Raw genomic sequence first — 23,703 nt, forward strand, 5'->3', positions numbered from 1 at the left:
GTTCTTCTAGTGTTCTCCTAATTGTGATGTGGCTTTTAAAATCACCAATAGATTAAAAGTCAATAATGATAATCTTAAATTGAACAGTGATTTTAAAAGACACATCACAGTTGGGAGGACACTAGAAGAATACTAAAAGAACACCTAACATTTTCCTTTCTATTTTCACTATGCATTGTAATTGTCTATTTAAAGACATCAAGCTAGTTAATAAAGAAAACAGAAAATTAATTTCAAACATTGTGTTTAAAAAAAAGATTTTAGACTTTCTTAAAATATAAAAAGTCTAGATTCCCTGGAAAAAAAAAAAAAAAAAAAAAAAAAAAGGGCATACTACGTCGGATTTGGGTTGGGTGACAACCTTTGCCGGGGACAAGGTTCGTCCGATGGAGTTGCTTACGGAGATTTGAACATCGATTAAAATCCGGCGTCAATTTTGGGCCTGCTGATTTGGCAAGCATGCATGTGAGGCCCATATTAATGGGTGTTCCTCTTTTTAACTTTGTTTTTTTTTTTGGTTTATATTTATGTCGTAAAAGACAATTGAGTCAGTTTCTCAAACCCTGTACAAAGTACAAACCATGCAATTACTATTAATTAATTAATTAATTATTTTTAAGTAATTAATTAAATTAGATAAGATATAGCTAACTATAGTATCCTAACCAGAGTACATTCACAACCTTAGTCCCCCATCTCTGTCTATATATTCCACTGCTGCTAGCCTCCTTTTCAACCCCCCTACTATACAGCCATAAAGTTTTGGGATTTCTAACACACACACACAAACACCAACATATATGGCTCCAAAAGGAGACAATGTTGTAGTTTCCAACATGAAGCTTGAGAGGATGCTTAGCATGAAAGGAGGCAAAGGAGAAGCTAGTTATGCCAACAATTCCCAAGCCCAGGTTTCTCTCCTTCCACACCTTTTTCTATTTCTTTTTTTCACACACACACACAGATCTACCGATCTCTGATTGTGGTTTTAGTGATCCGAGAAAAATGGAAAATATATAACTCTGTAAAAATATGATTATATATATATATATCATCTATGCATAATATGAAGCTTTGTTCAAAGTCTACCTTAGTGACGCTTGAAAAAGACAAGAATCTTGCTTTTCTAATGAACTATTCCACGACAATCTAATCTGTCGTGTTTCTTTCGCATTCTTAATGTCTTGAATTTTTCTGAGAAGCTTCACAATTAACAAACACCTGTATTTATAATTAAGTTAATAGTTTGTGTATCATAACTGATTTTTACTGACACGATATCTCAGTTGTATATTAATGAAAGAAAACTATATATGTTGCTTATTTTATTCCATGCATATTGATCATGTTCTTTGTGATATGGTTGATGTCCATGCAGGCACTACATGCTCGATCCATGCTTCATCTTCTTGAAGAAACTCTTGATGGGGTCCAGCTAAACTCACCGGAGGTGCCGTTTGTGGTGGTGGACCTCGGATGCTCATGCGGCAGCAACACCATCTACATCGTTGACGTGATGATCAAGCACATGATCAAGCGCTACGAGGCCTTGGGTTACGAGCCGCCGGAGTTCTCTGCTTTCTTCTCCGACCTCCCCAGCAATGACTTCAACACCCTCTTTCAGCTCCTCCCTCCGCTAGCCAATTACGGCGGTAGCATGGAGGAGTGCCTAGCAGCCAACAAGCACAGATCTTATTTTGCAGCTGGGGTTCCCGGATCCTTCTACCGGAGACTTTTTCCGGCCAGGTCTATTGATGTCTTCCACTCCGCATTTTCCCTTCATTGGCTATCTCAGGTAACTTCATTTATTAATGTACAGTAAAATACTACGTACGTACAATATTATTCAATTCTCTGCTGATTTATTTATATATATAGTTTTTTTTTTTTTTTTTATAAGTATTTATATATATAGTTAATTTGTTTCAAAAGGATAATATGTGCAGCCCTAGCTAACATCATAGCCCTCAAAATAGAAGATCTTAGCCGTTAGATCTACTGCCTGCTTAGAAGGTCAAAAAGTTGGTGCAACAAAGTTAATAAATTATTTTCTTTACCGTTGAAACCAACAGCAGCTGTTTCCAAAAAGAAAATGACATGTCCTGAAATTTGATCCAATAAAAGAAGACAAACAATAAAAATGCATCCAACTTTAATAAACGACTGTTGATGGTATGATTCTGTCTCAACATATTTTGTTTGTTTGCTATCTTTCTGTTCTCGCTTTGAAAAAGTATTTTGACGTGACAGTAAAGCGAAACATATTTATGTATTTTTTTTTTTCTTTGAGTGTTTTATGTTTGAGTTATTTGTTAACTACGTTAACAGTATTAACGACAGAACTATAATTACTCTTTCTTGAAAGATTACGAACTTTGAGAAATTTATACTCTTAAGTGATAGAGTTAGTAGTAGGGCTGCGCTCCATCCTACAAGGTATGAGGACCAACAAAAGGAACAAGAAGAAAGTAAAACTTACTTAGTTGTTTATCTTTTGTGAGCAATTAGTGGAGGAGCCTATTAATTACTTGAGTCGGCTCAACCATTAATAACTGATACACTTTTGGGCAATTTTACGGGCTTAGAATTAAATGTAACAAAAATAACTAAATATTATTATTATTATTATTATTATTATTAAGTTTTTCGGTTAAATATTTTATTATTTTGAGTGTTGGACACAGGTACCGGAGAGTGTGCTAGACAAGAGATCAACGGCTTACAACAAAGGGAGGGTGTTCATCCACGGTGCAAGTGAGAGCACTGCAAATGCATACAAGAAACGGTTTCAAACTGATTTGGCAGGGTTCCTGAGATCAAGATCGCAGGAGATGAAGAGAGGTGGGTCCATGTTTCTTGTCTGCTTAGGAAGAACCTCAGTGGACCCCGCCGACCAAGGTGGGGCCGGCCTCCTCTTTGGAACCCACTTTCAGGATGCTTGGGATGATCTTGTCCAAGAGGTAATCATATATACCCTGTAAACATCTTACTAATATACACACAAATAATTAACGAATTTTACTTTTAGTAAAATTGTAGTTTAACTTTTAAAATTGTATTTTTTAATCTCTGTAATTACATTCTCCGTACAAAAGGAGAAACGATGGATGGGTGAATCGCCCCTAATCATTTCTCCCTTTGCTTGGTGGTGAATAGTGCACACCATCCTAAAGGAGAAATGATTAGGTGCTGTTGGTTTTACAGGGCCTTGTTATGAATTTCCTCTGGTTATGATTAAGCCACATTAATTCTAGCCGTCCGATACTCTTCCCAAAACTGGATCTTGCCATCCATTTTTTGAAAACCCATGTCGGCAGAATTATTACTGTTGGCAAGTGGGGGGGGCCATATAATTGACCATGGAATTTGAGAGAGTTTGTAACACAACAACATCATCATATCCAATAAGGACATTGGATCCATCGGATCATTGTTGATCAGAGAATTAATTAATGACTTATTATGGGACCGGGACCAACATGTCTATGAAACAAAGTGAGTGCCTGTACCTTTGATCCTGTCCCTTAATCAACTGCTCTAATCAGGAGAGTACAGTGATTATCATGAGGTTTTGATGATTTTTGTGTCTGTCAGCCAATTTTACAGTAAATCACAGAAGAAATCTGACAAAGAAGATCTATAACACATATCAATTAGGCCTGCCAAATGTACTTGTCCATGGAAGGAGCTTTAGATTATAACTTCAATTTTGTTGACTTATAAATAATTTAATAATTTAATTAATATTTTATAAGAGTGACTTTTAATAATATTTAATTTTTAAATTATATATAGGGCCTTATCAACAGTGAGAAACGTGACAACTTCAACATTCCGGTGTATGCACCAAGCCTACAAGACTTCAAGGAAGTGGTAGAAGCTGACGGCTCATTTGCCATTAACAAGCTAGAAGTTTTTAAAGGAGGAAGCCCCCTTGTGGTTAACCAGCCGGACGACGCAGTCGAGGTTGGTCGAGCCCTAGCCAATAGCTGCCGGAGTGTGTCCGGTGTCCTAGTCGATGCACACATCGGTGACCGGCTTAGCGAGGAACTATTTTTGAGAGTGGAGCATCGAGCCACCAGCCATGCTAAAGTGCTGCTAGAGCAACTACAATTCTTTCATATTGTGGCATCCCTTTCTTTTGCTTAGGGCAAAGTTTTTTTTTTTAAAAAAAAAAAAAAAAATAGGGCTTCAGAAAATGAGAGGGGAAAAGGCTTTCTTTCTCCCTTAGGGGTGTGTCATTCTATTGCATAGAGTTCACACACACAAAAGTGAGAGTAGAAGAAGGCTTTTTGATGATCATGATCACCTTCTTTTCTTTTTCTTTTTTTCTTTTTTGTTCTTTTTTCTCTCTCTCTTTTGTGTGTTTCTGTGGTGTAACTGTAGTGACCTCTATATACTTGATGGCTTTTGTGACTTTGTGTTCCCTTGAATCCAAACTAAGTAAATGAAGCTAGTAAACCTACTTCAACCTGCTTTCTTCTCTCTCTCTCTCTCTCTCTCTCTCTCTCTTGTGTGTTTCTGTGGTGTTACTGCAATAACTTTTCTTCTTGATGGCTCTTGTGATTTTGTGTTCCATTGAAAATCCAAATTAAGTAAACCAATAATTCCATCCTGCCTTCCTAACTTTTTTATTATATCTCTGCTGTATTAATGAAGGGCTTCCTTCTCTACCTGACAAGTTGTGAAATGCCATTTGAATTCAATTTTTTTTTCTACTTGAATCCTTTTTTTCAATAAGAGGGGGCTAGGAATTTTCCTTTTTCAGAAGTACTCATTTATTATCCATTTTTTTCTTTAACTAAGGGTCGGCAACTTTTGACCCGACCATCTACTTGAATCCTTTTTTTCAATAAGAGGGGGCTAAGAATATTCCTTTTTCAAAAGTACTCATGTATTATCCATTTTTTTCTTTAACTAAGGGTCGGCAACTTTTGACCCGACCATCAAATTTATTACGAACTCAACACGAAACTAGTAAATTAGAGTTGAGGTGACCCGTTTAATTAAATGGATTATATTAATGTTGACCTCTTTAGTGGATTATGGTTGTGGGATCTGACCTATTTAATTAAATAGGTTAGGTTATGGATGACTTGTAGAGTCTTATACCCATGTCTCAGCATGATCCAAACTCGACCTGCGATATTTAGAGCTGACAATTTTTTACACCGCTTGTGAACCCAACACGAACTTAATACAAAAAATTATTGAGTTAAGGTTGTGGATTCTGACCTATTTAATTAAATGAGTCGGGTTACAGTTGACGTATATGTTTTATACATATGCTTTGATACAACCCAAATCCACACACACAAACACGAATTACCATCCATATTTCTTCAACCATAGGATCATTGTCGATGGTGCTACTTGTCATTTACTTTTCTTTTTTGTTGGACTTATTTACTATTTTGAATTAAAGTAATTGTCCTTGCCTTATTTTCTTAAAACCAAAAAGAAACTGCAAACTAATTAGCTCTCTCATTACATACAGAGCTCCAGTTCACTGAAATGGAGAAATCCTGATAAGATATTAAGAAACCTGAAAGATAGAGAAGGTTTTTTTGCAACTAGTTAGAATCTGATGATATCAGCCTCTTCAGGTAGTCTAAAGCTCACACTTTTCTTCACCTTTACACTTTGGCTTCTGCTTAATGAAGAAACACCCATTTTTCTTCTATCAATCTCTTCAACTTTCAATAGCCGCTCCGTACTGTTCCTGGAGAAAGAGTAATCTTCATCTTCTCCAGAAATAGCTGGATAAATCCTGTCAAATAACTGTTTAAGAACATGGTATTCATGGCCTCCTCCATTTGTGAAATTTTGTTCATAAGCATAGCCTGGTGGTGAAGCACTAAGACACTCCTCTAGAGTGAGCTCCTTCACCATTTTCAGCTGCTGCTGCTGCTGCTCCTCTTTTTCTTGCGTCTTCTTGCTCTTCGTCCATAAGCACTTTGGCTTCATAAACTCAATAATCGATGATCGAGAAAGAGAAAAACAGAGGTCTAATCTCATCCCTTTTTTTTTTCTCAGAAATTAACCATTTATCATCAGTGAAAGATTTGGAGTGCTTTTACAGAGGGCGTATACAATGGGGCTATATAGGATACTTGACGGGGTTTGCAAGAGGAGAATTTCATAGGAAGAATAGCTTAGTTATCACTCCAAGTAGGTGAGCCAATAATACAAATTATGTTATAGATGAGAACAAGATCTCTTGGCTTATCCACATTTTCAGACCAGAAACAAATTTTATCTTGTAATTGCGGCGATGAACGCAACAATAGCTTAGCAAACGAGGTTATTTCATACAAAAAAACGAAGAAAGAAAAAAAAATCTTTTAATATTGAGGACAAAACAAGATATTGTAATTCAGGAAAAGAAGATAGCAAATGGTTAGGGATAATTACAATGATTAGTAAGAGTAATGCTATAAATCACATTTTTCCTTCACAAATATCTCAAAATGCTTACGTGACAATTTGAACCAATCTTTAAAACAATCATTGTCGATGAAGAAAATATTTGTAAGATAAAAATGTGATTGTATATTGTTACTCAAAAATAGTAATACTGAAAATTTAATTTTTTGCCTTACTTATGTCAGAAACTTATTAAAGACTCGTGGGATAGACGACTGGAGTTCCAACATCGCAGCCTCCACCGCATCATTCTTCTGACCGCTTTTTCCACGACACAATCCGACACCAGACTTTTAGAGAAAAGTCCAGAAGCACTGTATTTGTTGGGTTCTTATCCACACAGTGTCTAATACTTGATACTCAGCTGAAAGATCATTGCCTCTGCGGCAATACTATTATGACAACTTTTTTCCTTGACACAATCCGACACCAGACTTTTTGAGACAGCCCAGAAGCAAATTGCTTTTCTTCGGTTCTTATCCGACAACCAGCACACAAAATACTTTTGACACAGTCCACAACATTGCCCTTCATGAGTTCTTACAGTTGTCGCATGCATAAAAGCCCCAAGTACGGATCCGAACTGATTTCCACTTTCCATTAGGTCCGAAAATTAATACTATTTCTTACATTAAGAGGGCACGTTTGGGACTGGGAAACAAACCAATTATTTCATTTATAGATCCGATGACATTTACAAATCAAACCATTCAAAATATAACAAACAAAACAAAAGATAGAACCACCTGTAGACTCCCATCAATGCGGGACATTGGCAACTCATTGACCAGCAGATGGATTTGTCAGCAATTCAAGTGATTTCTTCAAGAAGTCTACGGCGACTGTCACGTCATCAAATGCCAGCGCCCCTACTGCAAATCTTGCAGCTTTGTGCGCCTCGGCAATTTTCTCGGGTGCTGGTAGATAGTTAATGTCATATTGAAATTTTTGAGCAGGAGGAGGGGACGGTTCTGAAACACTCCCATTTGCGCTGGGAGAACGGTATGGGGCGGTGGATGAATAGTTTGTCACTGGAGGAGCTGATTGGTGAGAGTAGGACGCATCAGAGCCCTGATAGTACGAAGGATACTGAGATGGAACTGCTGGGAGGCTGCTCTCTGTAAAACTGGGATAAGATTGAAAATGAGGATATGAGTAAGAGGGGGAAGTTTCAAGAGAAGAGTAATTAGAAGGCAAATGTTGTTGAGGTTGTTGAGGTTCTTGTGGGTAGGATTGATGGTTGTATGGCTGAGAGTAAGTAGGACTTTCTGATCTGTTTGTTGCAGGAGGAGGATGAAAATCATGGGAAGGATAACCAGAATTAGGGTAAGAAGGAGGTGACGGTGAAACATATGTAGAATGCTGGTCGTCTTTATCAGGGAACTGACCCGCGGGAGGAATGTTTGAAAAATGCTGGTTGTCTTTATCATGGAACTGACCCGCTGGAGGAATGTTTGAAAAATGCTGGTTGTCTTTATCATGGAACTGACCCGCTGGAGGAATGTTTGAAAAATGCTGGTTGTCTTTATCATGGAACTGACCCGCTGGAGGAATGTTTGAAAAATGCTGGTTGTCTTTATCATGAACCTGAGGTGATGGAGGCATATGTGTAGAATGCTGGTTGTTAACTTTATCGTGGAACTGAGGTGATAGATCAGATTCAGGTCCAGGATTGGTGACTGAAGTTTCACTTGGACCAAGTTCCTGCAAGGATAACATAGGAAAAAATTCTTGAAATCGATATACTTAAATGACTTTTAGCTAATGCAAGTATGGATTAGATACTTCTACAGTCAAATCATTCATCACAAAACCAGTGAACTCTCTAAATACTAACTGTCTTATCACCATATTTTGTCTAACTATTAATTTAAAAAAGCCAGAACTTCTGATTTATGAGTGATTAAAATCAGGACTTCAGAGGCGAGCTTTATCAAATTTCAGGTTTAATAAACTCAGTGGGTAAAATGTTGGAATAACACTACTTTTTTAGAGTAAGATTTTTAAACTGAAGGACACTTTCCACGGTAATTGAGATCCATCATGGAAAAACCTTCAGTATATGATTTCATTAACCATAATGGGATAAAAGAAGTTGGAATAGTATTATATTAATGGATGCCCCCCCCCCCCCCCCCCCCCCAAAATAAATAAATAAATTTAAGAAGACTAATCTACTGAGTTTAGAACCATACATATGCACCAGTAACTGAATTTGATGGAACTGATAAATCATCATCACCAGCAGGTGGGCCGGGGGTGGGCTTCCTTCCTTCTTTCAAAGCTTTCCTTATATCTGCTGCTTTCCAAACTGCATACTTCTGCTTCTCCTCAAGCTGTAAAAGAGGGTCATCACTTGTAAACTACAAAAGCCTCTCATATGTTCCCTCTATCACAACTAACTACAATATAAATGATGTGTCAATAACCAAATCATTCAACTCCCTGAGACTCAGAGGCTTTTTTTACATGGTAAATGAGGCATCAATATGCAATAAATACCACGATCAGAAACTCACATCAGGCGGAAGTACACCAAACTGGTTAAGAATCTCAAAGAAAATGCTTGCAGCGTAAAATGTTTTTGCAGTATTCCTGTAGCAAGTTGAAATAAAATGTCACGATCAATTACAGAGAATATATATGAAAGGCCTTAATATCATAAATGAAAACATTTTGCACATGGGATAAATGACCAAGGAAATGATCCACCACCCAATAATTCCCATGTGTTAGTTCAGGAGACAACAAATTCAAAACAATACCTTAATAGTCACAGATTTGTCTGTAATAACAAAGCACAGACTAATGGAACCCAAGAACAACCATTTAACCAGTGCAGTGACTAATATAAGGTACTTAAGCTTCTTAACATGGAATTGGATTCATGATCCAACATACCGTGATCATGTTAGTAGTGAGTCATTGATAGTTATAGAGACCAGACAGTCAACATAACCTGTTGTACTTGAAAAAATGATTTGACTTGCTTCACATGGTTCAAAAGGTAACTCATAGAAGCATCCCCGACCCAAAAGGCAGGGACAGGCTTTGAAGCATAGATCTTTTTTTTTTTTTTTTTTTTTGATAAGTTGCTTTGAAGCATGGATCTTGAAAAACATGATGAGAATTATGACATATTTTACATCATACGTATACAAAATCTGTGGAAAGCTTGGTATATATACATATATAAGCAATAAGCAATCCATCTAATGCATCTCATACCTCATTCACATTAAATTTTAAAACAAATTTCAATGCTCAAGCTTGTATGGCATCCAAAATCATAACTATCCTTTAAGAAAGGAGTTCAATATGTTCGAACAATTAATTAGGACAAGAGATGTCAAATTTAAAGAAACATCAGTCATGTTCTTGCTTAAATAGTTCATATTGAGCAGTAGTTCAACCGAAAAAAAAAAAAAAAAAAAAAAAAAAAAAGGTCCAAGAATTTCAAAATTACAACATTGCGAGGTAGTGGTTCTACAGTCAAGATATCCATAAATAGTAAGTGCATGCACAACTCTAAAAACTCATCATGTCATACACAACAGGGCAAAGCCAATCTTTCTTTCGTTTTTTTCTATTAAACATGATGGCTCAACCGAATTGTTTCAAGGCAATTCACATTCTGTCAGTGCCTCACAACCAGAGGTGCAGACCTAAAAAGATTGGAGTCTCTAAGATTACAACTAGAGGTTAGTCAAGAGGCATAGGCATTCAATGCCTTTTCACATGACAGTCATATATAAGAAACAAGATGGCTCAACCGAATTGTTTCAAGGCAATTCACATTCTGTCAGTGCCTCACAACCAGAGGTGCAGACCTAAAAAGATTGGAGTCTCTAAGATTACAACAAGAGGTTAGTCAAGAGGCATAGGCGTCCAATGCCTTTTCACATGACAGTCATATATATAAGAAACAAGATTTGGCATACAAATCTGATCGTCCGGCACGGTCTTGCTTGTCCGCCTTCCCAAAGACATTTAAGGCGAATCCCTCCAGATGTAAGTGGTCTTCAGGCCCCAATTTCAGTGATTTCTTGTCCTGTAAAGGTCCACTATCAGTTCACGTCAATAAGGTGAAAGATATAGAGACAACACAAGCCATATAAATTTTTGCAAGATCTTCCAAGTGACATCCATGTGAACAAGTCATATCTATTTGCTACAACAGCTAATTGACAGTAGATTCCCCTCCCATTTCTGCAAGTAACATCTATTAGTTAAGTCTATTGCTACTATGAAACCCATACAAAATTCATAAAGCACCGCTCCTAAAAATCATTAAGATATCTTAAAGAATTGACCTCATTATGTCTAAGATATACAACCATCAGTCATTTTAAATCATGATTTCAACAATATGTATTGGTCAATGTCAAAATGAGACAGTATTCCCGTATTCCTTTGGAACTAATAAGAATTTGGAAACTTGTGAATAAAAACAACTCAAAAATTTAATACCACTTGGAGCACCATGACAACTATACGAGCAGAAGGCAAACTTTAGGCGACATTCTAGTTACTATTAGTTCCCCTCAAACTACTTACCTCCACTGTGAAAGGTTCAAAATTTCTAACCCTCCATACCGAAACTATCAAGGAATTGACATACCTTATGAAACCCTTCTGTGCTTTCAAAAATGATCAATCTTCCTTATCCTGACATATAAGACTTGAACCTAAGACCTACCTGACCACTTTACTACGGAAGAAAACCCGTAAACAATGTGAGGGCGTTACAGGCAGCAGAAACATAAATTGTTTCAGGTTTAAGCTGCAAAGCGGATCCCAACAATCGTTTTAGCACATTAAGGTTAGGCAACCGGAAAATTAACGCTCACACGGAAGCCTCAGTACCAGTGCAATACAGCTTTAGACTAAATTAACCAAGAGACACGCTTATTTACTAGCTTTTCTCAGCAACCAAACAGTAAATGAAAATTTTACCGATTCGCCAAAATCAAAATCACCAATAAGAAAAATATTAAGGAGAACAAAGTAGAGGACCTTTTCGAGCTGGTTCATGAGGGAAACGAGGAGGGAATTGGTAGTCTTGGTGCGCTCGCTCTGGGGAATCCTCAACCCTCGCTCCATCGCATATAATCGACCTGATAATAGCAACAGATCGTATCGGATTGAGGGATCATACGGCGCCGTATGGAAGGGATTAGGGTTATAAAGCTGGAGGATTAGAGATACTTACAGTAATAGGCAACGAGAGGCTCGTGCTTCTGCAACTCATCGGCTCGTTGGAGGTACGGCAAGAGGAGCTTCGCTGGTTCGTTCTCGCTCGCCATCGTATCGGAGACTCAGAGAGAGTTGAGATTATTTGATTCTTCGCGATTTCAAAGTGGTTTATGTTTTTGCGTTGAGATTCTGAGATACGACGTCGTCTGCAGAGTCCAATTTCTTCGACGCGAAGATTTTGAAAAGATTGGAATTTGGTCCCTTCTCTTTGGGAGATTTTTACTTAATTCTCCTCTGTAGCCTAGAGAAAAAAACGTACACGGCCCCTAAACGTCCAGTCGTCCACGTCATTAGAGAGATAATTTTTTTTTAAAAAAAAAATTATTATTTAAGCGACTCAACTCGATCGCCTTGGGGCACTTTTTTGTTGCTCTCAAAGGTGACAGCTGGTGGATGGGCAACCCTTCGAGCTCGGATTCTTTAGGAGTTGAGCTTGAAAATCTCACCAACTAAAAGTGATTGGTGGCTACTTATATTAACAAATAAAAAAATGTGATTGGGGCCTATTAGGGCACTATTGTCTTGTAAAAAGCTAAAGCCTAAGATCTAGGGTTGTGTATCAGTTCGGTTCAGTTTAGTAGAGCCATTTTTGGTTCAGTAATCGAAATTGACTGTTAAATCATTTAATTCATCAATTACATTTCGATAAGAATTTATTTTGAAAGTTTTGGTTAAATGGATTTCAGTTAATCAATCAGTTCGGTTAATTGATTAATTGTGGACTTTTTTAATTGGGCCAAAATTGATTGTTTTGGGAGCCCAACTTGTTTTTTTAGGCTAAAATAACTTATTGAACCAAACAAATTTTAAATTAACTCATTAATTAACACAATAAGAGTCTACCGTACATTTGTTATTAGTCATAGAATCTGCCGACTAATATGTTCTACTAAAAAAACCTAACTAATACCCTCGTAATCATCATTTGACTAAAAAAACTATTTATTATAGTTTACTTATTGGTTAATTCGGTTAACCGATAAAAAAATATTTATACCGATTAACTGAACCAAAGTCGGTATAAAAATCCTTAACCAATTACCAACTAACTTATGGCGATAGGCAATTAATGTATGTTTAGTCGCAATAGGTAGACAATCGATAAACAGAAAACGGTTAATCTGGTCACCCCTGCTAAGATCCCACAAAGCAAGAAAGTTTTGCCCAAATTTACATAAATTCGGATAGCCTAATAAGAAATCCCAATCCAGGCCTTCCTCTCTTCAATCTTAGCAGTCACCAGATGCTCATGACATCCATCACATTTCTTTTCCAAACCACAAACTTTGATCCCTTTCTAATTGTGCCAATTCAGATTCCAAAAGCTTAAAACGCGAAATAATTTCCTCCTTGGCCTAGGAAAGTTGTGATTATTGCAAGATGGGAGTTCCTTAAGGTAGCGACAAGGAAGGTTGTGTATAGGCTATGGCAAAGCAACATGATTGAAAAAACTTGGAAATGTTAGTACCACACACAACGCTACAAACAGTTTTATCTGCAACTTTACTCGCTGTTTTCATAGACCATATTTCCTACAACACAAACTAGAAGTAGTAACAATAGTAACATCACGAGGATGTAAACCTACATATCTCTCTCTCTTATCACCATCATGGTGAAGCCGGAACCGGGTCAGAACCAGAAACATGGGAGGCATCATCGTCTTTCGATATGGCTACATAGTTCACAGGGGCAACTGGTCTAGTATTATCCCTCTTTCCATCTTTCACTGCGGACCTGGACCCATTTTGATGAGCATTAAGAGATAGCCGTCTGCTAGGGGTTCCGTTGGCACCGCCATTGGCACGAGGGCCCACTACCTTCTTTGTGCCAACAGGTCGAGCAGGACTGGGCCTTGAACCAAAAATGGTTTCTTGTTCTGTGTTTTGCTGCTCGGTGTACTTCTTCTGGTCCTACAAAGCACAAAGGTTATAACCCCATTCAGAGAAAGAGAAATAATCCAAATAGTAAAATGTGAAACAGCAGGACAAGCTACAAGCTCGAGTTAGGGATTATGCTTTTCAACTTTAGGCACATGCTTTAACCCATCTAATGATCAGTACTCAGCAATCATTCGATCACCCCGTCAATCAAAGCTTACCCTCATCCTCCGTTTCTCATCTTCTCGTTCATGCCTAAGCATGGCATATTCATCTAGCATGGCAAGAAGAGGAACACCGTCATAAGTAAATGATATGCCACGATCTTCTTCCCATGCCCGAGTTTTGGCAACCAATGTGTCAACCAGTGCTGCACAGCCAGGAAAAAAAAAATCAATTGGAAATTGAGGGCACATATGCATTCAAGCAGAGCTCAAATTAGGAGATTGTTAAAGATTACGCCATCCATCGGTGGCTGAAGACAGTTCTTGGAGTTACTATATTTTGGGAGTCCAGATAAAAATCTAGTTACCACCTTAAGGCAATCCACAAATAATAATTTCACTTCCGTCAGACCCATCAACACTACAGTTTATTTAGTCTCCATAGTATTGGTTAGAAGATGGTAAATTTCCGTTCATGATCTAAATTAAGGGATCTCTCTCCATTCATCTCATCTACAAGCTTGCGACATCACACTGCTAAGGTAAAATGAGGGCTACGAATGCAAGCAGCAGCCAGCTCCATACTGAAGCCTTATGAAGCAACAAATTGCTAAATACATTAATGTCTAAAGCTCGCTCAGTAAAAGACCTAGATACATGGAGTTGCAGACATCCAGCAATGCATATCAACTTCTGCAAAATACAAAAACTGCAAGTTCAACTAAGCTGCTACGACTATGTTAGTCCTCTGGTTCTACACATACCTGGAATTTTGTTGACCAGAATTCGGGCTTTTTCTGCACGCTTGAGGTTTAAGTGTGCACCTCTGCTTGCATTGTACCTGTTTTCATCCTGTTTCAACAAGGATTAAAAACACCCAAAGTCAGCAGTGAGGTAAACATTCAGATGGAAGTTCACACCTGTAATATCTGCCACCATTTGTATCATAATCTTGTGTCAGGATTACCTTTTGCTGGTCTCTAGTCAGTGTTAGATGGACGTGTTTCCTTACTAGGAAATGGGGGAGTACAAGTTTACATAATGTTACAAAGCAGGCAATTATCAAATGGATCTATTGGGTTCCAGAGAATATCTGAAAAACTAGAGTAACGCTCTGAACTGAAGTGATGAATCCAGCTCTTTAAGTACATTTGAGAAAAAGAGAGATGCAATGTGAGTCTTTATTTACTTTGCAGAGTGGGGCACTGAAGATATCATAGTCAATTCTTTCCCAGTTTTTTCCCCCTTTGAACCCTTCAACAATAAAATGAATTTCGCATCTTATTTTCACTAATCCACTGTGTTCTCAACAACTAAATACTATGGATGGAAAGGTAGACATGGGTAAGAGTGTTTAGATGTGGAATTCAACACATCTAACCTAATTGTGAATTCATGTTAGTTGCACACATGCAAAGTCATAATGACAAACTCCATCCTTGCACCCATAGGGCAATTGTAAAAGGCATTTATTTCAATCTTATGGTGTAGAGTTGAAAGAGATGACAACAATATGGCAAAATGACCCCATTTTTTTCCCTCATCACAGTGGTCAAAACCATAGCATTTTGATAGACTATACACACCCGATTGTAGTCGTCAAGCCAACTCTCCTCTTCACAGGCTGACATCCATTTCTCGACCTTGTCCAATATATCTTTTCGGCTGAGAGATTCTTCTTTTGCGTTTGCTATCTGATTATCCATGTCAGTGAGTAATTCAGTTGGTTCAACATTGCCAGAGTCAATAAGCGCCATAATTTTTTCCCTAGCAGCCTCTGGATCTATTTCTATATGAGCACGGGCAAATATCTCCTCAAGCTCTGCTTGCCTCTTAAAGGCAATTTCCTTCATCCTGCTTGCCTTCAGCTGATCAAGCCTTTCAACTTCCACCTCAGCCTTACAACAAATAACAAGAAAATAAGTAAACAGAACCAACATCATTTATTCAATCTCACAGTTCCGTGAACTCAGCAGACTTTAAATACCTGCTCAATCAGATCCAGAGCAAGAGCCCCTGGAACAGTCACTTCATCCACTGAAGCAGATATGTTACAAGTAACATGGTCAAATAATCTCCTTTCTTCGATGGGGGTATCCATCAGATTCCACAGATCAATTAGCTGAGTGGCTAACTCTTGGAGCTGTGAAGTAGCGATACATGCTAAAGTTACATCAATTTATTGGAATATGCAAACAAACAAGCAAAAACTCAAAGCAGCCAAGCATACAAAAACTGTCCAGGAGGCCGAAATAGAGAAGAAAATACACCAAAGAAACTGAAATGTGGCACCTCATTCAGAATAAACATACAGAACCAGCACCTCCCATTGATATGAAACGAAATAATACTTTAGATGACTATACAATGACATTTACAACTTACCTTATGATATAGTGTGCGTTTTAAATCCCTATGAAGTGTCTAGCAACAATGAAACAACCGCATGAAACCAAAGTTTTTATCTCTCAAACCGAAGGAAGATGTTCGAATTCTGCTACATGTCTCATGTGAAAAAAATTGAACCTTCACAGAATTGTTATGTGAACATATTCTAAATCGCAACAAAAACTTCTCAGGGATGAATCCAGTGATAGAAAATGGCAACATAACAGATTTTTATGCAGAAAAAGTACAAAATTTGTATAGACAAGAACAAATTTTTTTATGTCCGAGTAAAAATGTACTATAATATGTTTATATATATATATATATATATATATATATATAGAGAGAGAGAGAGAGAGAGAGAGAGAGGAGAAGTTGACACAGTTTTCTATCCAGTAGCACATATGGCACATTACCAAGCAATAATACTGTAAACCAAGGTTAAAAAATGTAGGGAACCAAAAGTCAAAAACTAAAGAAGTTACCTTGTGCAGCCTCTGCTTCTTGTCATCTTTTAGTGCTAAGACCGTCTTAGCCAGTCTAGATAGAGTATCATTACTAATACTTTTGGATTGCACACTAGTAGAGTCATTTAAACTTGGATGAACCTCGGTAACAGTACTGAAGAAGTCCATCCCAAGGACAGCACAAAGATCGTGCACAGTGCTCACAAACTCAAGGACCTTGTGCAACCTTTCACTCTGCCCAATAAAATAACCAATTAGCAATCACAAACCCAATGCAAGTATCTGCCAATGTTATGGTCAAATCTGTCACTAAGTGATGTATTGTTCATCAATATAAAAGTTTTACCTTCTCTTTTTGAAGTTCTTGAAGTTGGGCATGATATTCATCCAACTTTTTCAGGGATAGATCAGCTTCATCGACTGCAGGAGTCCCTGTCTGATCGTTAAGGTTCAAGTTTCCAGCAATTTCTCCACAAATCTTTTGAATCTGTGACTGAACATCAGAAAAATCCTTTACTCTCTCCTCTTTTTGTGTCCACAATTGTTCAAGTGCCGGTGCTATGGCTGCAAGCTGTTCCTTGATCGTCCCTGAAGTCTTCTCAGGCTGTAATTAAACCAAAGAAATCCATGGGAAACCACTTCATCTGTCAATGTACACTAAAACATAATATTGAATGCATCATCATAGCAGTTACTTTCACTTCCAAAAATACTTTAGCCAATGTAGGGATAAATTAAGTAACTGCTCACAATTCCAATAAAACTCTTTTCTCCAAGGGCTGATAGAAGAGTGGAAAGTTCAAGTTTGGCATCTGACAAGGCCTGAAGAAGCTGTGCTCTGGACTTTGCAGCCAGCTCAACCTTCTTCTTGTATACGTCCAAGCAGTCCTGCTCTAACTGAAGGAGCATCTTGTCCCGTTCCTCATCACTTTCCCCAACCTCATCCCATATTTCCTGCAGCAGATAATGCAATAATTTAGAAGACAAAATGCATAGACCATACATATGAGCATTAAACCCAGGCTGGCAGTCCAAATAAGAAAGATAAATTTACCTGCAGTTTCTGCAGTAAAGAACCACATGTTGATTCTCCAAGAAGGGGATTGCGTGCATCAGTCACCGCCATTCGTCAACACCACAACCTAACCTGCATTACGGAGAGTATAAGGAACATATAAAGTCATTCCATGCTCTTTCTGGCAGGATCAAGACATCTTCTCCAAAGTACACAAAAGCAGAAGGAACATAAAACCAAATCTGTATACCTTAATGACGAGCGAGAAAGACCACTTGAGTGAACAAGGATCTCATGCAAACCTGTCTGCATCAGTCATTAAAATAGATAACCCGTCAGTAGAAATGCTTAAGAATAATAGTAACTAGAGAAAGATACAAGAAAGGAGTATGAGAAAGTCTACAAGACTCACAACAAAATGTTGATATTCAATTCATCCAATACACTTGTTCAACATTAGGAATCATAAAATCATTTGCCAACTAATTCTTAAAATCATTTCTTAAACCCCTATGAAGTTCGATGCCTAAATAAAGCTCCCATCACAGATCATAAAAGTCATATCTCATTAGTAAGAGAATGTGAAGAAAGAAAGCAAAACCAAAATTCTGAATCTTGATTATTGAACATCACATTATTCGGGAGCCAAGAAAACAAAAACCTCCCTTCAACTAATAGCTTAAGATTCTCATTATTAAGACACAAACCAAAGAACGAAAAGTTCAATTGTATCCTACCAAAATTTTCCCATCAACCAAACAGAGCATTAGTTCAATCCCCTCAAACCCACAAATGATAAATTCTTTCACATTTTCTCATCAACCAAACAAACGTGGCATCTACTCAGAACCCACTCAATAACCAAATCAAATCAATAAATCCAAAGCTACAGACCCCATCAACCAAGAAACAAGCTTCAAGAACAAGATCTCAAGCTCAAGCAAAGCTAGAAACCCATATATCACAATCACTAAAAATTCACTTAAAATCCAAGCCTCTACAACACAAAGCCCACATTTTCAACACCCCACCCCAAAAAGAGAGAAAGAGAGAGAGAGAGAGAGAGAGAAATCTATCATCAACCACTAACTATAAATCCTACATTTGACACAATCAAAACAAGAGCTTTTCCAAGAACACCCAGATCTCTCCCTGTTCTGGATCAAGACAACCATAACCCAGAAACCAAACAGCACTTAGATAATAAGATTTCAGTCTTGAGAGTGGCGCAGAAATGGCTACATTATTGACGAAAGAATGGAACAAAAAGAAGAGTTGAGAGTTGAGCAGAGAGAAAACGCTTACCCCAGACCGTCCTTGGAGCTTGGGCTTTGGGGTTTGTGGTTTCAGATCTAAGCAGCCTTGCCTCAGTGTTTGTGAGAGACAGAGAAAGACAGTGAGGGATAGAAGTCACCAAAGGAGAGAGAGAGAGAGAGAGAGAGCGCGCAGAGGAAAATGGACGGACGGCGTGGGGCCCTCTTTTGCTATGTCTGATTGTATGGAAAGTCTATTCTGGAAATGCCCCGTGTTTCCCGCGTTATTTACGAATATGACACTAGAGAGTGTGACTTCTGTGGAGACTGGAGTTGCTGGTTTGACTCTTTGACTGGTGTATGGTTATTATTCAATAAATCTTATTTAAAATATTTTTATTTCACAGCTATTTTATAATATTAAAGTGTTAATTTTAATTAATATACTATTTTTTTTATTATGACTAATTTAAATATTAGTTGAAAACTCACCTTAATATTGTAAGATAAAAATATAGGTTTGAGCATTACTTTACATATCATGTCTCATTTTATTGTGATGATAATAAATAAATCAAATATTGATAAACACTACTACATCAACCCAATATTTAAATGTAAGAATGAATAATTAATAGGACGTTATAGCACTTTAGTATAAGGAAATATTTGTAAGATATTGACGTGATATATAACATTTCTCAAATCATTATTATACGAATGTATATTCAATGACTACTGAATATTATCACGTCTTTATGTTTTATATAACGTGGCATGGTAAAATAAATTAAAGTAAGTAGCATTACTCAAAATGATATTATACATGTATATTAATATGTTCATTTAGTGTATTGGCAAAGAAATAATGAGATATGATATTAAAATAAAGCACCAAGAATAATAAAAGATTGATTTCTAAAACCCTCATGATTGTGGTTATCAAAGTCACCAATTGTACAACATTGTGGGGCGAGGGCGGTTTCTTCTTCAGCAGTCCGCGGATTTGAAACAATGGCGCCTAGGGCCAACGGCTGAGCAAGACTGACCGGAGTGAGTCAAATTTTGTGGGACCATGTCCACTTTTTGAGGCCGGCATTGAGAAGTGTAGGGCATGCAATTTGGGTTAAAATGCCTACTTTATTTTTATTATTTTTTAAGAGAAATTATTCCGATCACATTAAATAAAAGAAAGATCACGAACATAAAGCTCTTATTACATCGTAGAGCATAAAGTTTTGAGAAAATCATAACCGAAACTACGAGGTTATAACATCATAGATACATACATAACAATCTTAAATTCAAGACCAATTTATGACATCAATATCTGTTAATCTATGACTAATCTTCAGTTGTAAAAATAGGTCTGTTACAAACAGACAAACTGATACATAGGTAACAACATCCATCCTCCTCGACTCACAAGTCAATAAATTACTCACATCATCAACCAAAAAGGCCAAGACCACAAAATATATCGAAAAACTAAGAAAAAAGCCAACAAAACACCACCGGAAGATTCTGGCCAGAGTGCAAAAAAATCACGTGCAAGCGCGTGCTAGTCACGATCCGTCGCGGGTTGCTAGAATGAGAAGCGGCAAGAGCCGTTGGAAGCGAGCGGGATCGGAGCGCGAGGTGGAGGGGCGCATGTCGAGGTGGGTTTGATAGAGGGACATAGATCGAACTTTGAACAGTCCAATCTAAAGAGCCCCATCAACCCCAAAAAAGAACATGGCATAAATGGTGGATGAAACACATGATGGCGTGGTGGAACTTGAGCCTATGTTAAAGGCCTACTTTAAGTTTAACATAATGGGCTACATGGGTTGGTAATCAAATTAAGCTTCTTCGTTTTTTTTTTTATCTTTTCTTTTCTTTTTTTTCTTTTTTTAAATGGGTTTGAAGATTTTTTTTAAAAAAATTTAGTCTATTAAAGTAGCACATGTTTAAAATTTATTTGATTTCTACGTGCATTTTTAATCAAATGTGTGAGAATTAAATGAATGGTTAATTTTATTTTTAGTACTTAGATTTTCACGTTTTTATATTTTTCTACATAGGTTTCAATTCGTATTATAGTTGGTATATGACTTATGGATAAATACCAGTTTAAAACCTTCGCCACTATTCTATCAACCAAACTAAAAGATTGCAATGGGGGTTGTTTCAGCCAGTCTGGGGTTGGTTCAACCACCCCTATGGCCTTTAGGGGGTGACTTGGCCACCCCTAAGGCCTTTGGAGTGGTTTCGACTCCCCTTTTTTAGCCATTGGAAGTAGCTAAACCACTCCCAATGGCGTTAGGAGTGGTTCGGCCACCCCATACAAGCCGCATGGGGTGACTAAAACCACATTCATGTCAGTCTGTTAGTTTGGCTTATGGAATAGTGATGAATGTACTAACTTAGTATTTATCCATAAGTTAAGTACCATCTGTGATACAAATTGAAACTTATGTAAAAAAAATTAAAAAATTAAAAAATGTGAAAATTTAAGTATTAAAAAAAGTAATTAACCTTTAAATAAAACATAAACTTTATCCTTGTTTAATTAGGTAAGAAACAAGTTGAGTTGCTTGTTGGCAGCTCAATAGCTTTAATAATAAGCTTTGATGGTGTGCACTTATTTGAACCATTTTCAGCAGCTTTTGGTTGAGGCTGAAGCGAGAGGAGTACAATTTAGTAGCTTGCATTTAAGTGCAAGTCCTCTCAACGTTAAAAACCAAGACAGGTTCGAACCTTTCAAAGAGTAGTGTTATTGTACTTGTATTTGTATGTCCTTTTGGTAGGACAAACCTTTCCCTTTAAATTCATTTGGAATAAATTATTATTATTATTATATATACCATGTGCTATAGTTGTTTTAAAGGTTTAAATTTTATTTTACCTTTTTTGTTTATAGCAAAAAAATTGAATTAAATATAGACAGTTCAAAAAAAAAAAGGTTACTTTCACAGCACTAAGGCAAGTTCTTTTTTTTTTTTTTTTTTTTTTTTAAACTATTATTTAATTTAGTATAATAAATTAATATATGTTTTTAGAGCATGTGATTATTACAAATGTTAATTTAATAATTTGAATTAAAAAATCTTTTTCATTCTAATTTTTTTTTCACCCTCAATTCCTTTATCAAAAGCTGATTGGTGTACCATATAATAAGCCCCTCTAGAAGGAGATTCAAGCCTATTCTCGATGAAGCCTTTTAAACTAGCAGAGGATATATTTACTATATCCTAGTCACTACTATATGAATTATTGACATCCATTTATTATCAAGGCTCAAGAATGTGAGACTAATAGAGCGGGGTTACATAATCAAATCCGTTAGCCCATAAACCTATTTTTAAACCAACATCACACTAAAAACACTCCATGAAGAAAAAGTAATTAAGTAATTCAAAGATATGTTCAGTTTTAGCTAAACACCCTTCTTCTATTTCTTGGAGAAAAATTATGATTTAAGCATCATGCATACTGACCCTTCTTTGTGCTTTACTTTCCTGATCTTCACAAGTATTCTTTAATCTTTATTAAAGGTTTAGCGTGCAATCCACTTATTCTTCTGTGTTGATAAAACCAAAAATAAATACATAAACCAGAAGTTTCCCTAAAAGTGCTTCCCAATAATAATAAAAAAATATATAGAAATGGCATTTGTGTAATAAATTCGAGAATAAAGGGCTTATGCTTGGTGACTTGAAAGGAGTAATAGAACATTCACAATCATTTCCTAAATAAATAAATAAATAATAATAGTATGGGTGTGTGTGTAAAAGAAAAGGAGATTTGTGGGGGCAAAGGGCTTTGTCACTACATAGGTGTCATCACGAATCAAATAGGTCTCTATCCAAAACCAAAAGCATCGCATAAAAAGCCTTTTTCATATTTTTAGAGCTTTTTTCCACTCATAATCATAATTGGGTTTTGAATTAAAAGGAAAGAGGGAGGAGGTTGTTACGTACATACATTATTAGATAATTATATGATTACTTATGATACCCATCATTCACATTTGCTAACAAAATAATTATGAATCTCCTAATTCGTCACTTACCAAACTCTAGCCCTTCACCTTCACATGCCTCAAGATTTTAATATTTTGAATAATACTATAAATTCTATTTTTATTTTATAAATATCTTACAATATTGATGTGTTAGTCTTAACCAACATTTGGATCAATCCTTATTAAAAGTAAAACAAAAGAATTAATTGAAACTACTATGTCGACATCAAATGGTGTATGAGCAAGGACAGAAATTTACTGTCAATTTTTTTTTTGGGGGCGGGGGGATGCGAGTGATGATATATATAACATGTTTATATCATAATGTTGATATGACAGTCCCAAACAATTCTTCATTTAAAAAATAAAAAATTAGTTGAAACTGTCACATTGGCATTGTGAAATAAAAGTATAATTTATGACATTTAAAAAATGAAAATCTCCGATTAATATTCATCCATAAGTTTGAGGTTGTGACAAATAAACCCTCAAGGTTTCAAAGGCAACCCTCCGCCCAGCCAAAGGGGTGGCCGAACCACCCCTAGCACCAGCCCAATTATTTTTCCTTTGCTACCAATAAAAATGAAATTATACATGTCTTCAAAGAGTAGCTCAATTAGCTGGGGATCACTCCTTATGAAATGTAGGTCACTAGTTCGATTTCCTTTTCCCCTCTTTTGTGTGGACATAAAAAATAATAAAAAAAAAAAAATTAAAAAAAAAAAACTATACCTATTATTGATGGATTTAGAGAATAAAGAATATTCATTTTATTGTGAAAATTTTATTTAAACTTTTTAATGACGTGACATTATGTATCACCGTTAAATTAAATGTAACAAAATATT

At 36.6% G+C, this 23,703-nt stretch overlaps 3 protein-coding genes across 3 annotated transcripts; 1 reads left to right on the forward strand and 2 right to left on the reverse strand.

Annotated features, from left to right (window-relative positions):
• Positions 1-749: 749 nt before the first annotated feature.
• On the forward strand, positions 750-4,465 carry IAMT1 (IAA carboxylmethyltransferase 1). Its single transcript, XM_059587201.2, has 4 exons — positions 750-911; positions 1,379-1,795; positions 2,685-2,960; positions 3,796-4,465. The coding sequence occupies exons 1-4, from the start codon at positions 801-803 to the stop codon at positions 4,147-4,149; spliced, it is 1,158 nt and encodes a 385-aa protein (XP_059443184.1). The 5' UTR covers positions 750-800; the 3' UTR covers positions 4,150-4,465.
• A 2,534-nt stretch (positions 4,466-6,999) lies between these two features.
• On the reverse strand, positions 7,000-11,862 carry EXT-LIKE (hydroxyproline-rich glycoprotein family protein). The gene is made up of 6 exons (XM_059587734.2): positions 11,639-11,862; positions 11,443-11,543; positions 10,368-10,477; positions 8,946-9,021; positions 8,622-8,762; positions 7,000-8,130 (listed from the first exon to the last, which is right to left on the reverse strand). The coding sequence occupies exons 1-6, from the start codon at positions 11,730-11,732 to the stop codon at positions 7,207-7,209; spliced, it is 1,446 nt and encodes a 481-aa protein (XP_059443717.2). The 5' UTR covers positions 11,733-11,862; the 3' UTR covers positions 7,000-7,206.
• A 1,217-nt stretch (positions 11,863-13,079) lies between these two features.
• LOC132173906 (65-kDa microtubule-associated protein 1) lies at positions 13,080-19,033 on the reverse strand. The gene is made up of 11 exons (XM_059585575.2): positions 18,902-19,033; positions 17,847-17,902; positions 17,636-17,728; positions 17,332-17,535; positions 16,928-17,185; positions 16,600-16,815; positions 15,714-15,869; positions 15,313-15,624; positions 14,491-14,578; positions 13,784-13,932; positions 13,080-13,595 (listed from the first exon to the last, which is right to left on the reverse strand). The coding sequence occupies exons 3-11, from the start codon at positions 17,705-17,707 to the stop codon at positions 13,293-13,295; spliced, it is 1,758 nt and encodes a 585-aa protein (XP_059441558.2). The 5' UTR covers positions 17,708-17,728; positions 17,847-17,902; positions 18,902-19,033; the 3' UTR covers positions 13,080-13,292.
• Between the last annotated feature and the right edge of the window lie 4,670 nt (positions 19,034-23,703).

Source organism: Corylus avellana, chromosome 3, assembly GCF_965113065.1.
Source record: "Corylus avellana chromosome 3, dhCorAvel1.hap1.2, whole genome shotgun sequence".
Classification (NCBI taxonomy): Eukaryota; Viridiplantae; Streptophyta; class Magnoliopsida; order Fagales; family Betulaceae; genus Corylus; species Corylus avellana.